Genomic DNA, 16,177 nt, shown 5'->3' with positions numbered 1-16,177 from the left:
ACTCTAAAGTATCACTTCTTTCACAATTTAGAAGAAAATTAAGAATATAATAATTATGTGATTAATATTGGTACCTTAAATTGATCTAGGAACGAAGAGCTCTAGAAAGAAGAATATCTGAAATGGAAGAAGAGCTCAAAGTAAGTAAACCATACTTCTGCTTATGAGAGACAGTGCTGTTTATCAACTCACATGTTACAGTACTCTTATAGATACTATGTTTACGTTAATTGTTCTCAATACTGATTATGTAATTTGTGAGTTATCTATATCTTGTGCTTCTCTTTCTTCCTAAGTCCAGGTTTTATGTGAGCTAGGAGAACGTTTACAATTCAAATCATTTTGTTGATTAGTTTTTTTGGCTCTTTTGATGTTCAGGTATAGAAAAAATTAGACAATAATGAATATAAGGTTGGGGATCTATTAGTTATTCTTCACATTTCACATGCTCTGTTTCTTGGAGAGTAAATGGTGGTGGGGGTAGCCATACAAAAATATTTTCCTTTGAAAATAAAGGACATTACAGTAGTAGACGAGCAGAACTATGTTTTATTGAACTCTGAATTACCTGTAGAAGTATCTATTTGTTTTGAATGTTGGAAGGAACCCTCTTTGCTAGGGGAAAAAAATAGCATAGTTTATTGTATTATCTTGCATAAAATATGTTTATCACATTATGAATTAATGAACTGATACATAGGAAAATGTGCCCATAAAATTAGAATTTCAAGATTTAATTATTACCAAATTTGGTTCCTTATTAAAACATTTTGAATGGCTTTGGAGACAAAGTTTTCGATTTTGTTATGTATTTTGTTTGATATGGAATTTTAGGACTATTTACCTTTGCAGATTTCATGGAATGAATATCCTTATAGTCAAGACTCTTAATTTTTTCTTCTTATATTCGTTATCTGTGATTCTTTGTGTTTTTATTGTACTCTTTTCCATTTTCTTATTTTTTTATATTTTATTTCTTTATGTTCTAATTCCTGCAGAACCTGCACCAAATAAAGCAAATTCAAACTCTGAGAGAGTTAAATGAGCGACTGCTGACTGAGAATAGGGCCTTGACAAGAGTGGTAGCCAAGCGCTCAGGGTTCTGTAGGCATCTGCAGTCTGTGAACCTATAATTTATAGTTTCATCATTTCTTCTTGGTAGAGCCAGGCAGGTGTTTTTGTATTAGTAAGCGTGTCTTAAGCTCACTTTTACAAATTAATGCCATTGTGTCTGAAGCTTATCATATAACTGTTAATTATGCATGGCTTCTCAGAATGTTAGAAAGTGTCACTAATTGTATATTCTGACTGATAAACTACAATAAATTTAGGAAATGATTTAGGGATTTAAAGACTTGTCTGCACTTTTGCAAAGCTTATGCACATTTTTGGCTCTACAAATATTTTAGGGATTAAATATTTAAATATAATTTTAAAATTCTTTACTAGAAAGAAAATGGAACCATAAGCAGTATAAAATGTTTTACATATAATTAATATGTTGAAGATTAAGCATGCTTTATCTATTTTTCAAAAATAATACCATTTTCAATCAGAACCACTTTAGTTAATATATTCACTTAGTTCTTTATTACAGAGGTATCCTAATACATAAACTTCAGATTACTGTATTTTATATCCATACATTGTGAACACAAGAATTGATTGGTTCCACATAAAGTTAAACTCTTCATAAAGCTTTTGTTTTAAGTAATTTTGCGAAGAAGTTTTACTTTTATCTAATTTTACAACCTAGTACATTTTGATAGCTGAGAAACAATACTGAAAAGATATTTAAGTTATCTTGGAGAGCATGTTTTTTAACATCCAAAATATAAGCTGTCCCACTTCCTAGCAAACAAATCTGGCAGAGCACATCTGATTTAATTCATTCTTAGTGGAAAATCCAGTTTACTGATAACATTTCTACCCCCTCCTTCAGTTTGTCTGTAAAACAGAAAATAGATTTGCTTTGAGGATGTGAGGATGTGTTTTTCTGTTTGCTCCCAATACTGGTGGTTTTTTCAGTGCTTAGATATTTTCATAAACACAGCCTGACTACTTTGGCTTATAAATTATTTTATACTATTCTAATAATAGTAATAATTATTCTAATTTAATGAGCCACCTATCTTGGATCACACATTGTACTACATGCTTAAACTTGGTACGACAGATGAATCCTTTAAGAAATTTTAATAATTTAGAACAAGTCTAACTTCCTCAAAACTTTGCTAAATAGGCTGGTTTCCTTGTGGAATAATAGTAAGTACTGTGGTTTGAGGTCTGATGTAAGTAAAGTAAAAGGCCTCGGTTTAGGTGCTGACAGGAAGTCTTAGAGGAACTCCCTTTGAGAGCCCATCCTAACAAAAACAGGCTTCATTTTTTTGGCTGCTCTAATATGGTGTGCTTGTGAGTCATAAATAGCAAGTGATTTAGTACATTCCAGTTGATAACTTTGGGAGAATAAACTTTTAATTCCATCATTTATTAAACTAATTAGCTTCACAAATCAAGTTTTTTCTTTCTTTCATATACGTTTTAGCCACTAGAAATTTATATAACTGACAAAGCTTGTTCATGTGTCTTGTGGTGAAAACATAAAATTTATTAAGAGTAACATTGTATCTTCTTATTGAAGTAAAACTTTTTCTTTAATTTCTCCCCCTCACAGATGTTACCAGACTTAAAAGCAGACAACCAGAGGCTAAAGGATGAAAATGGGGCCTTGATAAGAGTTATAAGCAAACTTTCCAAATAAAAAGCAGCAAATAATGGAATTGCACATATTAGCAACCCAGTGGACCATAACTGACAGTCACTGGAAGCCTGGGAAGAATCCTTGGAGACTGTCATTTTTGGATATCCTGCCAAATGCCCTCTTATCTAGGAATTTTGTTTTGTTCAATTTTCTGGTTTTTTTTTTTTCTTGTATCAAGACCATTGTTTCATGTTAATGCAGCTGCTGAGAAGATTTTTTTTTTAATGACTGAGAAAACTTGTTTACAGCTCCAGCATATAAGGAAAGTGTTCAAGGCCAGATATGCCTCAGATACTTAACCAGTAAGCCTTAGTTGTACATAAATACTTTTGTGTCAACAAAAACTTTCAGCTCTCACAGAAGACAGTTATTCAACATTTTTTGATGTGCCACAGTTCCAGTTTTTCGATATTTAATTTTTTGCTTTACATCTAAGTTTGGGTTTGTATTTTTTTCCTTCTAACTCTTCATGTGGCAGACTCTTCTATGTTTTCACAGCTTTCTCATTTACAGAAAAGAACACTCGTTCTTCTGATATCGTTGTTATGTATTAGGCTAATGCTGTGTTGTCTTCCACCTGGAACTGAATTGCTTGGTGGAACATTTGCTTTCACTGTTTGTGCAATATGCATTTATTTCTTATATGAATGCTTTAAAGTCAATTGAGATTAGGTTCTTTTAAGCCCTATTTTCTGCCTTCATTGGTCACTTTTTGTTTTTGTTTGTTTTTTATTATTGTAGTATAAGATGTTAGATTCTGTAATCTTCACGTTCATTTTAGCAGGTACTGAGTGATGCTGTATATATAAATAAGTGTATTGTTTTGATTTTTAGAACACCACATGGTATGCTTGACTATTTCCTTATTTCAAATGTCTGTTAATGCAAAGTAGGCTACTCCATAATAGTGTTAAAACAAAATTTGCTAACAATGTGATATAAAGACTTTAAAAGTAACACATTATATGGAGCCCTATCTTTACAAAAGTTTTCTACTGTAAAGTGCTTTTACTTTTATTTCCAGTTTTCATTTGGTAGTATTCAACCACAATTAAAGTTGCATAAGATAATTGCTTCACATTTCACATACCTATATTTATCTGAGTGCTGTCTAAAACTGTTGTGCTAGCCAAAGTAATGCTATGAAATCATTTGCAGACTTAACCCGTGAGTTAATGTAAAATGCACTGTTATGCCATGTGAAGAGGCATTGACTTTGATACCACCATCATGTTCAGACCATTTTATACATTTCAGTGGCCTTTTTAAAAAAAAAAGAAAAGAAAAAAAAAAGCAAAACCAAGTACCTAGTGAAGATGGCTTTTCTTTGGACAAATAGCTTTTATATTTTCATCAAACCATGCAAAAAATACTACATCTTTCTGGCACATAACTGTCTCCTTAACCACTGAACAGTTCAGCCATTTGAATAAATTGTACATCATAAAGCTTATAGTAGCTAATTGTATTATTGATTGTATTGTATACTATATTAAATGTGAATTTGTACCCCTTCATTTTAAAAGGTCATTGTGTTCTACTGCCTATTTTAGATTACTTTGGGGCTGGGAAAGGGTGTTTTGGTAAGCAGGATTTTAAGTCCTCTCTCTCTTGATTGGTTTTATGAAGATATAAGGTTATGCTCTTACTACCAAGCTCAGGATTCTTGATTTTTAAAGGTACAAGGATAGTTATGGGAATTTTATTTTTGGTTATATTTGAACTGTATGAATGGTGGGTCTGAATATAGAGAATTTCCATGGTCTTATGTGGACGTAAAATATACAGATAATTGATCAGTTTGAGTGACTGCAACATGTTCTGGTTGCACAACAGTTAGGCATGCTAAGGATTATATTTGTGAAGTTTGGATGCCTGTGAAGAATGATTAAATACATGTTTCTAATATTTTAGTGTTTTGTATTTAGGTTATTTATTCTTTGTATCTAAAACTGAACAGCTACTGTGCTATTATATTGGTTTTATTGGTAGTATTGAGCAGACCTTGTTTCTGCATGAAACTAGTTGCAAAACCCACTATTTTGGAAATAAAAATGTATTTTGACATATACAAATAAAATGAATAAAACTATTTTAAATGTGTGACCTTTTACTGAAGACATTTAAATTTTGTTCTGAGATATTTAAATTCTGCATGGGTATTTTTTCACTAATTGCTTTACTTGGATTCCAATTTGAATAATTTCTGAAATTGTAATATTGTGATAATTTGCACAACATTGTACATGCACATCTGTAAATGCAATCTTAATTGCCATATTTATGCAATCTGTGTACCAATTTGGACAAATGTTTATATATTTTACATAAAGCTGTCTGTATGCAGAATCTGAGAACTAGTTTTTTTATGATAATAGGTGGGTAAAAAATAATAACAGTGAGTCTCAAGATAGTAGCTTTGTAGCACAAGATTTCATTTACATAAACATTTTGTGGTTTCTAAATTAAACCTGTGCTTTTTTCTTAGCTGCACACATGGGGTTGGGAATGCATATAAAGATAATATTCCATTGAGATGTAAAATATTAGATCATTCTTCAACCTAGGTTTGTCCAAAGTTCAACCCCCCCATCTACTTACACATCTGTAACTGTAACTCTCAAGGAGGCACTTTCAGCTTCGGAACTTTGGTAGAGGACTTGTAGTAAGCCTATGTTTAAATACAACAAGAATTGAATTCTAGTTCCAGTACTTTACCCTGTGCAAGCTCACAGAACGAAAGATATTACTGTTGTTTGTCCTACATAAAATAAGTTCACATGCCAATACTTCAAAGCCAAATGAAAAGCAGCTGTCAAGCTGTGTTGAGAGTATTCATATAAAAGGTAGATACTCACCAAACCATTAGGCTACTTTGCTCTTTTGCTTAAAGGTTTATTATCACTTAGTCTTTCGGGCCAATCTGAAACAGTCACAACTCTGAATGTCCACATTCACTGAGTCTGTTGTCTTAAGAAGCAGATAATCCAGAAGGCCAAATTCTCTCTAGACTAGGACCATGTATTTCCCATAGGACATAATAGCCCTGTAGTTTGTCCTTCACTTGTCATGATAAGCAGAATACAGAGCAGACCCCATTAACAATTATTAACTATCCATCAGTGAAAACCTTTGGCTGCAAAGATGAAGGCTGACTGATGAGCAATCTTTTCTCTGATGTCCATGTTGTATACTGTATGTGAGTGATCTCTGTGTGTGAGTGTGCACGTACAACAGGTTTACAGGATTGGGTATAGAATGAATTGCTTTTCCTATTTATCACATATCTCTAATTAAATACATTTCTTAACTTTGGAAAGGTTCTCTGGGGTTAAGTGCCCTGTAAACAGATTGCTCTTTCTCTGAGGTAAGTGACACACAGTGTCATATTTCTGTTCCTTGCCTACAAAATGACCAGATGACAAAGTAATAAATTTTAAAACATAGGAGTCAGAAGTTTAAGATTCTATAATAAGGTAACATAAATAATTCTCTAATTACCATAACTTGAAATTTTATTACAAGTGTTTTAAGGTTTATTTTAACTAAGCTTTTTTGAGCCAGGCTGTCACAACTTGTCACTACATGAATGCCAATAAATATATAGGTTACAAAAATTCACTAGATTTTCATTTTAAAAGGCTAATGAAAAAGAAGGGGGAAAAGTTTAGTATAAATATTAGTAGATTTTGTCTTGAATAATATACAGTTAATAGGACCTGTACTTTGTGTTTTTAGTGTCTGGGAGACTGGTAGTAGAAAAGAGAAGAAATTACCTTCTCTCCCCTTCATCACAGTCTGTTTTTCTTACAGGTCTGATTTGATACAAATCCACTTCAGTAGGATATCTCATTTGATCTGTACAACAGGCTGGGTAAATAAAGTCTGTCTCCATTTTATAGGTGAGAAACCTGAGATTATTAACTGATTTTAACATTCCAAAACTAACAAAGCAGAGCTCTTACCCAAAGTTAGTTGGAGTTGTCATTGTTTTTCCCATCTCTTAATCCCGGACTTTTTCTACTATTATCAGTTAGTTAGTTTGATGGTTTATTTGCATGAAATTGCATAAGTTACCTATGAGCCTATTTTATATGTCTAGGCTTAAGATAAGGATAGCATTTCTTGATTTTTTTTTTTGCATTCTTTTCTAATTCTACATCCTCGCCCCCACACTCAACTAAATATCTCCTCTCCTTAAAACTTATTACTAAACCATTTTGCCCTATAATGGGATTTTTTTTAGATGAATGCTTTAATGCTCAAGCAGCTAGTTGATTCCCTGATGCAAATTCCAACTGTATCCAGTAGATCAAGTATTTAAAGATATTTTCACATACCCACATGCAAAAGAACTGCATTCTTTTTTTTTTTAAAGATTTTTATTGGGTGATAGACATTGGGGGAGGCATGTGCTATGGTGAGCGCTGTGAATTGTGTAAGACTGTTGAATCACAGACCTGTACCTCTGAAACAAATAATACATTATATGAAAAAAAGGGGGGGCGGGAATTGGAGGGGGAGATAAACCAAGAGAGACTATGGACTCTGAGAAACAAACTGAGGCTTCTAGAGGGGAGGGGGTGGGGGGATGGGTTAGCCTGGTGATGGGTATTAAGGAGGGCACGTACTGCATGGAGCACTGGGTGTTACATGCAAACAATGAATCATGGAAGACTACATCAAAAACTAATGATGTGATTAACATAATAAAAAAATTTTTAAGATATTTATTTTATTTATTTATTTATTTATTTGATAGAGACACAGCGAGAGAGGGAACACAAGCAGGGGGAGTGGGAGAGGGAGAAGCAGTCTCCCCGCCGATCAAGGAGCCCAATGCGGGGGCTCGATCCCAGAACCCCAGGATCATCACCCGAGCCAGAGGCAGACGCCTAACAACTAAGCCACCCAGGTGCCCCAACTTCTGCATTCATAAAAAATAGACATGTTTGGTTGGTGATTGGAGCTTAATTCCCAAGAACTTTTTTATTCCCAAGTAAGATAGGCAACATTAATAGTGCTGTGGTTTTAGCAACAAATTTTTCTCCCCAATGGAAATTTGTGGAATGTCAATATATAACATAAAAATTGTATTTATGTTAACTCAGATATGACCTCACCCCAAAAGAAAGTACTCAAAAGTCCAAATAGGCCTAAGACAGTAGCATAACAACAACATGATTTTTTCACTTGTTACTTATTCTATGTTTTTAAACACCTGACAAGAAAAGACTTTTGGATTCAGTCAGATCTAGATGTAAATCTTAGTTTCACCACTTTTATGATTGTGTGACATTGGTCAAATTACTTAACCATTTGGGCTCAATTTCTCTGGGTAAATGACATATCTGTATAAAGTGCCTTGAATACTTCCTAGAGTTTAGTGGATAGATGCTCAGAATTGCAATTATTACTTTGAAGAAATTACATTAATTTGTGACTTTGTAAAAGTACTAATTTACTTTGGAATGTAATTTATTATATCCAAAGAAGCTTGTAGCATTTTTTTTTAAGATCTATCCATTTATTTTAGAGAGTGGGGGAGGGGCAGAGAGAGGGAGAGAGAATCTTAAGCAGACTCCCCACTGAGCACAGAGCCCCACGCAGGACTCAGTCAATCTCATGACCCTGAGATCTGACTCAAAGAAGCTTGTAGTATTTAAAAATTTTAATAGTTTCTCCTTAGACTATTAAAACAAAATTTTGGAACAATTTACCCAGTTACCATAAACATCTAATATTTACTCTAGGATCAGTAAGGGAGAAATACATAAGAGGTGGATTTTGAGGACTTCCTTCAACCACTGAAAGAAGGAAAAGGTACACCTCTATAACCATGCCACATCTGTGCCAACAGATTCCATGGACACTGGCTCTAGTGGTATGAATCTAATCCATTTATGGATCCCAGTTGCTGTTAACAGAGGAGAGATGGGGAAAGTGGCAGAGAATTTATATATGTGACATAAAATTTATTTGCCATACAAGAGGCAGGTGGTAAGTATGGGCTAGTAATTGTTTTAATACTTACTGGTAATAATTGCTACTCAATATTTCTTGTTTTCATTAAGATTTATAGTTGTTGGAATGTCAGGATCATCACTAATTTTGGATGCTTTTAAAGTTTACATGGTGCTTCTCGTAAAATATCCTACCACCCTCTTGGTTGTTTATCAGCCTGCAGATCAGACTAACCTTGTTACATAATGATGTTCCACATAAGAGCTTTATTACCTTATCTATTCTTTTGTCTGAAATTTATAGTCCTGTCTCTCATTCTTACTCCATACTAGACTGCACATCTGTCTAGGACTTACTTTACTGTAACCAGCAGTAGAAAACCAGAGGGAAGGCAGCTAAATTTTACTATTTTCTGTGTACCACACCCTATATATCTTGGTGTTGTAGTTTTAAAATTTTTTTTTAAGCTGTTTCTTTTACTGTACTGTGAACCCCTTGAAAGGACAGGGTCATTTTCATTTTTGTTCTCAGCACTTAGCCTAGTGCCTTGCACATGGTAGGTGTTTGCTGAATTTTTAAAAAAGGAACAAATTAACCCAAATAATTAAATTCTGATATGTACACTTTGTGGAAGAAGAAATCTTAGCTGGCTTCTAGATTTAAGTTTTTTAAGCTACTGAATATAAACATTCCAATTCCTGCAAACTTTATTTCAGTCATTCAACAAGTTCTTGTTAGCACTTACATGCCAGACGTTGCCCTCTGTGGTGGGTACACACTCAGAAGCAAAGCAAGCAACAATAAAATCCTTGCCTTGTGGAGGTTACATTCAAATAGTGGGAAGATTGGAAATAGGCAAATACATTATGGTAGAAGACAAGCTCTATGGAAAAAACAGCAGGATAAGAGATTTCAGGGATGGGGGTGGGGGGAGCTGGTTAGAGAAGGCCTTACCGAGAAGATAACATTTGAGTGGCACTTGGCTGGCTCAGTCAGTAGAATATGTGATTCTTGGTCTCAGGGTTAAGTTCCAGCCCCATGTTGGTTGTAGCGATTACTTAAAAAAAAATAAAATCTTACACAACAACAAAAAAAAGGATAACATTTGAGCCAAAACTGGAAGAAGGAGAGGGGAAAAATACCACAGGTATCTGGAAGAAGGGCATTTTCAGAGGGAGCAAGGAAAGCAAAGTCCCTGAGATGCAGATGTTCTCAAGTGTCTGACACCCAGGCTAATGTTGCAGCCACGTGAGCAAGAAGAGTAGGAGAGATCAGAGAGGCAACCAAGAGCTAGATGAGCTAGACTTCGTTTAGAAATGTATTGGCCCCATACTGTGCACTATCCTTGCCCCTGAGTGACAGACTTGCTTCTTCAGCAACCTTAGTACTTTTATCCATACCCTTTTGCCAACAGTAACTTGTAGCTCTTTATAATAAAAGCCTTGTATACTATTTTTTATAAAAAAGAATTGGATTATAAATCTTGAATTAGGAAGAATAATTATACTAGAAAACTTAGACTTAGGTCTCCTAAGGGGAAACTTAACTAAATGTAAAACATTCGCCAAGAGTCCTGACAAACCAAGTTAGAAATGGAAAAACATTATTATAAACATCAATACGATATAAAAGAGCATATCAGTTCTTTGGGCAAAATTAATATTTAGGTCAGTTCTCAAAAGAATTTTTCTCATTGGTTTTACCATTGGTCTGTATACCTATTGCATTGTCCTTACTTGTGGGCTTTGTTTTGGGGGGTTTGGTTTGGTTTGGTTTGGTAGTAGTATTTCTGTTCAGATGGTCATTTCTCATTTCTGCTTTCAAAAGCAAAATCTAGATTGTAAGGTGTGCTTCTCTAATTGCTAAAATGTTCCAAGAAGGATCAGATTACTTTAATCCCAGTTTGTAGTATCCACCATCTTTCTTGTCCTAGGACTGTCCCGGGAATGGTTAGCTTAATCTTTCTTCTACAACGACTCAGATATGAGTCACCTGGTGAGCTTGTTCAGACACAGTTTGAGCCCCACTCCTATTTCTGATTCAGTATTTAGGATCTTGAGTGGGACCAGTGAATTTGCATTTCTATCAAGTTAACCAGGTGATGCTGATACTGCTGGTTAGGGACTGTATTTTGAGACATATGGCATTATAATATCATTTGTCCATCTCCTGAATGGAAATAGAGAATTTGAAAGTAAGTCCCTTGTGAGAAACTAAAATGTAGGTATAGTAATATTAACAGTTAAAAGAAGATCATAGAGATAATAAACCTTGAGTAACACCAGTGATAGTTTAAAAGATCATGTGTCCAATCGTAACACATACCTGGGCTGAGGAAAAGGACACGTGCAAACAAATCAGATACAGTTTGCCAAGAAATCAAAACAAAAGGATTATTTTTCATAATGAGACAAGCAACTTGACAACAGTCCCATACATTTGGTCAGGAAAAGGGTAACCAATGCCCTTGCTAGAGAGAGAGATAAAAAGCCTAAAACTCCAGGTGGAGGGAGGCAAATGTCTTAAAAATCTAGCTCTCTTGCAAGCTTAAATCAGGAAAGCCAACATGGGCGCCTGGATGGCTCAGTCGGTTAGGTGACTGCCTTCGGCTCAGGTCATGATCCTGGAGTCCCTGGATCGAGTCCCGCATCAGGCTCCCTGCTTGGCGGGGAGTCTGCTTCTCCCTCTGACCCTCCCCCCCCCATGTGCTCTCTCTCTCTCATTCTCACTCTCTCAAAATAAATAAAATCTTAAAAAAAAAAAAAGGAAAGCCAACATAACTACCTTCTTACCTTTAAAACCCAAGCTACCTGCATTACGTTAAGTGCCTCATAAGCAATGCACAGCATGCTACAGGGACTCTACTACGTCTAAACATGCATCCATTTTTCCTGCATGTCCTAAGTGGCTAGCTTTATAGGACTGCTAACTTAATATAGCTAAACTTTGGGGCGCCTGGGTGGCTCAGTTGTTAGGCGTCTGCCCTCAGCTCAGGCCATGATCCCAGGGTCCTGGGATCGAGCCCCGCATTGGGCTCCCTGCTCCGCAGGAGGCCTGCTTCTCCCTCTCCCACTCCCCCTGCTTGTGTTCCTTCTCTCACTGTGTCTCTCTCTGTCAAATAAATAAAAAAAATCTTTAAATATATATATATATATAGCTAAACTTTTTTGGATTGAGTTCAGATAGATATAGATGTGTAAATCTCTATCAGAGTTCAAATTGTCATCCTGAGACCAACAGTGTCAGCATCAACTGGGAATTTATTAGACATGCAAGTTCTTGGGCCCCACCCCAGACCTAATGAATCAGAAACTGAAGATGAGGCCCAAAAGTCTTCTTCAACAAGCCTTCCAAGGGATTATGATGCAAGATAAAATTTGAGAACTACTGGTCTAAAGTTTTTAAATCCAGATAACCTGAACTGAAATTGAATTAAATGTTTAAAAAATATTTTCTCTTTAGACTTTATCGATGGAGAGTGAAAAGAATGATCATTACAGAGTAAGAAATCTCTAGCTGTGTCGGGAGCATGCTGCAAGTTTCACTCCCTCAATCTGAAAAATATTAGGAAACATTTTACCCTTGAAACTGGATTGGGAAGGGTCATAATCAGATGAATTAATCTGAAGTAGAGCAGATCCACCTCAAAGGAAGAAAGCATTCCCTTTAGTGGATGCCTTCAAAAGGAACCCAACCAGAAATTTTTGTTTGGGGAAGGATATGGGTATACTATAAAACGAGTTTGTTATTCAGTGCTTATAAAGTTCCAAGTACAGTCCCAGTCTTTGGCAGAGACAGCACAAGCAGGCAGAGCGGCAGACAGAGGGAGAGGGAGAAGAGGGAGCCCGATGCGGGGCTTGATCCCAGGACCCTGGGATCATGACCTGAGCCAAAGGCAGACGCTTAACCGACTGAGCCACCCAGGCACCCAGTATAGTCCCCGTCTAATAGAGGTTTCCTACCTCAAGGTGATGTTCAGAATCACTAAGAAAAACCACACCTCTGAGACCAGAAATACAAAGTCTAAGGCTGAGGCTGAAGCAGAATGACAGGAAGCTCCTCTGGCCTCTCTCCACCCTCCCCACCCTCCCAACAAGCATCAGGTAACAAGTATTAAGTAACAAGCAACAGAAGTCTACTGTTTGGGGAAGGGACAAGAGCATGGAGAGACCCTCTCTGAAGCACAAACTCAAAGAGAAGATGTAAGGGAAAAGCAGAACATTGAGAAAACCAATTCCCACCCTAACCACAAGAAAAATCCAGTAGAATTTAAAACATGGGACCTGGAAAGTAAACACAGCAGCAACAAAAGACAAACCCAGCTCAATTCCAGCTGTATTGACTCAACCCTCTACAAGCCTAGCAAAAAAAGGGGTGTCACTTCCAATAATAAATACTATTTGCCTCAGTATCTACTGTTCTATACGTTATGTGCAACAAGCAATCAAGTACAAAATACAAAACATAAACTTTTTAAAACCCATCATCAAGAGACAAAGCCATCAGCAGAACCAGACTTAGATAGGAGATGGATGGAATGATCAGATAGGAAATCTAAAATAATTATGATTAATATATTAGCCTAAAGTGGAAAAGGTAGGGAACATAAATAGACAAGGAAATTCAGCAGAGATATGGAAGCTATAAGAAGAGTCAAATGGGAAAGGGTAGTCCAAGATGAAGATGTAGGAAGGTCCTGAACTCACTTCCTCCCACAGATGTAGCAAATCTATAGTTACTTATGGAAAAATCCCCTCTGAAAAAGCCTGAAAACTAGCCAGACAGATCCTCCACAACAAAAGAAAAGGGCCACATTGAGACTGGTAGGAGAAGCAAAGACATGGTCTTACCAAAAAGCCCACCCCAGTGCAGTGACCCAAAATCATTAGGGATATCATGAAGCCTAAACTTCTCCCTGAGGACTGAGGGTTCATGCCCCACACCAGGTACCCCAACCTTTGGGACCTTCACTAGAAAGTTGAGCACCCCAAATAGGGCTACTTGGGATCTTTTGTGATTCCATTAGCCAAACTGGCATTGAGAAAGACAAAGCTGGAGGCATCACACTCTCCTATTTCAAACTGTATTACAAAGCTTTAGTAATCAAAATAATATGGCACTGGCATAAAACCAGACACATAGATCAAAAGAACAGAATAGAAATCCCAGAAATAAGCCCATACACATATGGTCAATTAATTTATGAAAAAGAAGGCAAGAATATACAATACAGAACAGTCTCTTCAATAAATTATGAGGGAAAACTGAACAGCCACATGCAAAAGAATGAAATTGGACCACTATCTTACACCATATACAAAAATTAACTCAAAATGTATTAGAGTTTTTAAAAATGTATTAAAGAGTTGAATGAAATCCTGAAACTGTAAAACTCCTAGAAGAAAACATAGTCAATAAGCTCCTTTGCATCAATCTCAGCAATGATTTTTTGGATCTGACTCCAAAAACAAAGGCAACAAAAGCCAAAACAAATAGGATTATATCAAGCTAAAAGGTTTCTGCACAACAAAGGAAACCATCAACAAAATTAAAAGGCAATGTACTGAATAGGAGAAAATATTTGCAAATCATATATCCAATAAGGGGCTAATATGCAAAATATATAAACACTAATACATAACTCAATACCAAAAAAATCCCCAAACTCCAATTAAAAAATGAGCAGAGTTGGGGCATCTGGGTGGCTCAATTAGTTAAGCATCTGACTCTTGATCTCAGCTCAGGTCTTGATCTCAGGGCTGTGAGTTCACTCTCTGTGTTGGGTGTGGAGACTACTTTAAAAAAAAAATGAGCAGAGGATCTGAATAGACTTTTCTTTCTTTCTTTTGTTCTTTCTTTCCTTTCTTTCCTTTCTTTCACAAGCTCTACACCCAGTGTGGGGCTTGGACTCAGGACCCTGAGGTCAAGAGTTGCATGCTCTACCGACTGAGCCAGCTGAATAGACATTTTACTACAGAAGACATACAGATGGCCAACAGATGCATGAGAAGATGCTCAACATCACTAATCATCAAGGAAATGCAAATCAAAATGAGGCTTTTTGTGTGTCCAATTCGTTGGTTGTGCAGGCCGCGAACCCTACTCATGTTGCACCCCAACCCACCTTCCCCCAATCTTGGCCCAGTTTTCCAGGCCACTCATGGCGAGCCTCAGGGCAGGGTGGCCAGCATGGGCCCCGTAGTCTGGGGCCACGTGTTCTGCCCGGGGTTCCGATCTCCGAGACACGGGAGCCCGCGCGCTCAGGCGCCACCCTGCTGAGGCCGCATGGCCCTGGGCCAGTCTGTAACATCACCTTTGCTGAATGTGACCTGAAGCAGATCCTTGACCCCCCCGAGCCTACAGACCCTTCGTAGACGGTCAAATTCACTCTCTGTCCCACCTCCCTTTCACCTTATCACCAAGCACCTTTTTCCATACAGCTATCCAGACTGAGGACCCAGAAACTTGGGGGCGACATGAGCCACGGCCACGGCCACATCGGCAAGCACCGGAAGCACCCAGGAGGCCGGGGTCATGCTGGTGGCATGCATCACCACAGGATCAACTTCGACAAATATCACCCAGGTTACTTTGGAAAAGTTGGTATGAGACATTACCACTTAAAGAGGAACCAGAGCTTCTGCCCAACTGTCAACCTTGATAAACTGTGGACCTTGGTCAGTGAGCAGACACGGGTAAATGCCGCCTAAAACAAGACTGGAGCTGCTCCTATCATTGATGTGGTGCGATTGGGCTACTACAAAGTTTTGGGAAAGGGAAAACTCCCAAAACAGCCTGTCATCGTGAAGGCCAAATTCTTCAGTAGAAGAGCAGAGGAGAAGATTAAGGGTGTAGGGGCGCCTGCGTTCTAGTAGCTTGAAACCACGTTGGTGGGGGGGGGAGGCGTTCATTAAATGCTTACAAGTGCTTTTCAAAAAAAAAAAAACCACAATGAGATACCACCTCACACGTGTTAAAATGGCTATTAAAAAAAAAAAGGAAAGAAAGAAAAGGAAGTATTAGTAAGGATGTAGAGAAAAGGGGACTTTTGTGCACTGTTGGTGGGAATATAAATGGTACAACCACTATGGAAAACAGCATGAAATTTCCTCAAAAATTTTTAAATATAACTACCATATAATTCAGCAATTCCACTACTAGGTAATTTATCCAAAGAAAACAAAAACACTAATTCAAAAAGATATATGCACCCTGTGTTTATTGCAGCAACAGCCAAGATATGGCAACAACCTAAGTCTCCACTGATGAATAAGTGGATAAAGAAGATGTCATATATATACACACAGTGGAATACTGCTTGGCCATGAAAAAGAACAAAATCTTGCCATTTGCAACATGGATGGAACTTGAGGGACTTATGCTAATGAAATAAGTCAGAAAAATGCAAATACCATTTATATGTGGAATCTAAAAAACAAAATAAACAAAACT

At 36.9% G+C, this 16,177-nt stretch overlaps 1 protein-coding gene and 1 pseudogene across 4 annotated transcripts in view; both read left to right on the top strand.

Annotated features, from left to right (window-relative positions):
* The window catches only part of PPP1R12A (protein phosphatase 1 regulatory subunit 12A), a 142,196-nt gene extending 137,336 nt beyond the window's left edge, over nucleotides 1–4,860 (top strand). For all 4 annotated transcript variants that reach the window (XM_088025280.1, XM_028105515.2, XM_028105517.2 and 1 more), the window contains 2 exons: nucleotides 90–140; nucleotides 2,675–4,860. In XM_088025280.1, coding sequence (XP_087881406.1) covers nucleotides 90–140; nucleotides 2,675–2,761 — 138 coding nt within the window. In that variant the 3' untranslated portion in view covers nucleotides 2,762–4,860. The remainder of the gene's footprint in view (nucleotides 1–89; nucleotides 141–2,674) is intronic.
* Nucleotides 4,861–12,196: 7,336 nt separating this feature from the next.
* LOC114211028 (large ribosomal subunit protein uL15 pseudogene) lies at nucleotides 12,197–15,605 on the top strand (annotated as a pseudogene).
* The last annotated feature ends 572 nt before the right edge of the window (nucleotides 15,606–16,177 follow it).

Source organism: Eumetopias jubatus, unplaced genomic scaffold (genome assembly GCF_037043125.1).
Source record: "Eumetopias jubatus isolate StellerSeaLion01/CBP00866 unplaced genomic scaffold, mEumJub1_p1.0 scaffold_8, whole genome shotgun sequence".
NCBI lineage: Eukaryota > Metazoa > Chordata > Mammalia > Carnivora > Otariidae > Eumetopias > Eumetopias jubatus.
The sequence above is the reverse complement of the archived record's forward strand: the minus strand, read 5'-3'. Positions and strand labels throughout refer to the sequence as shown.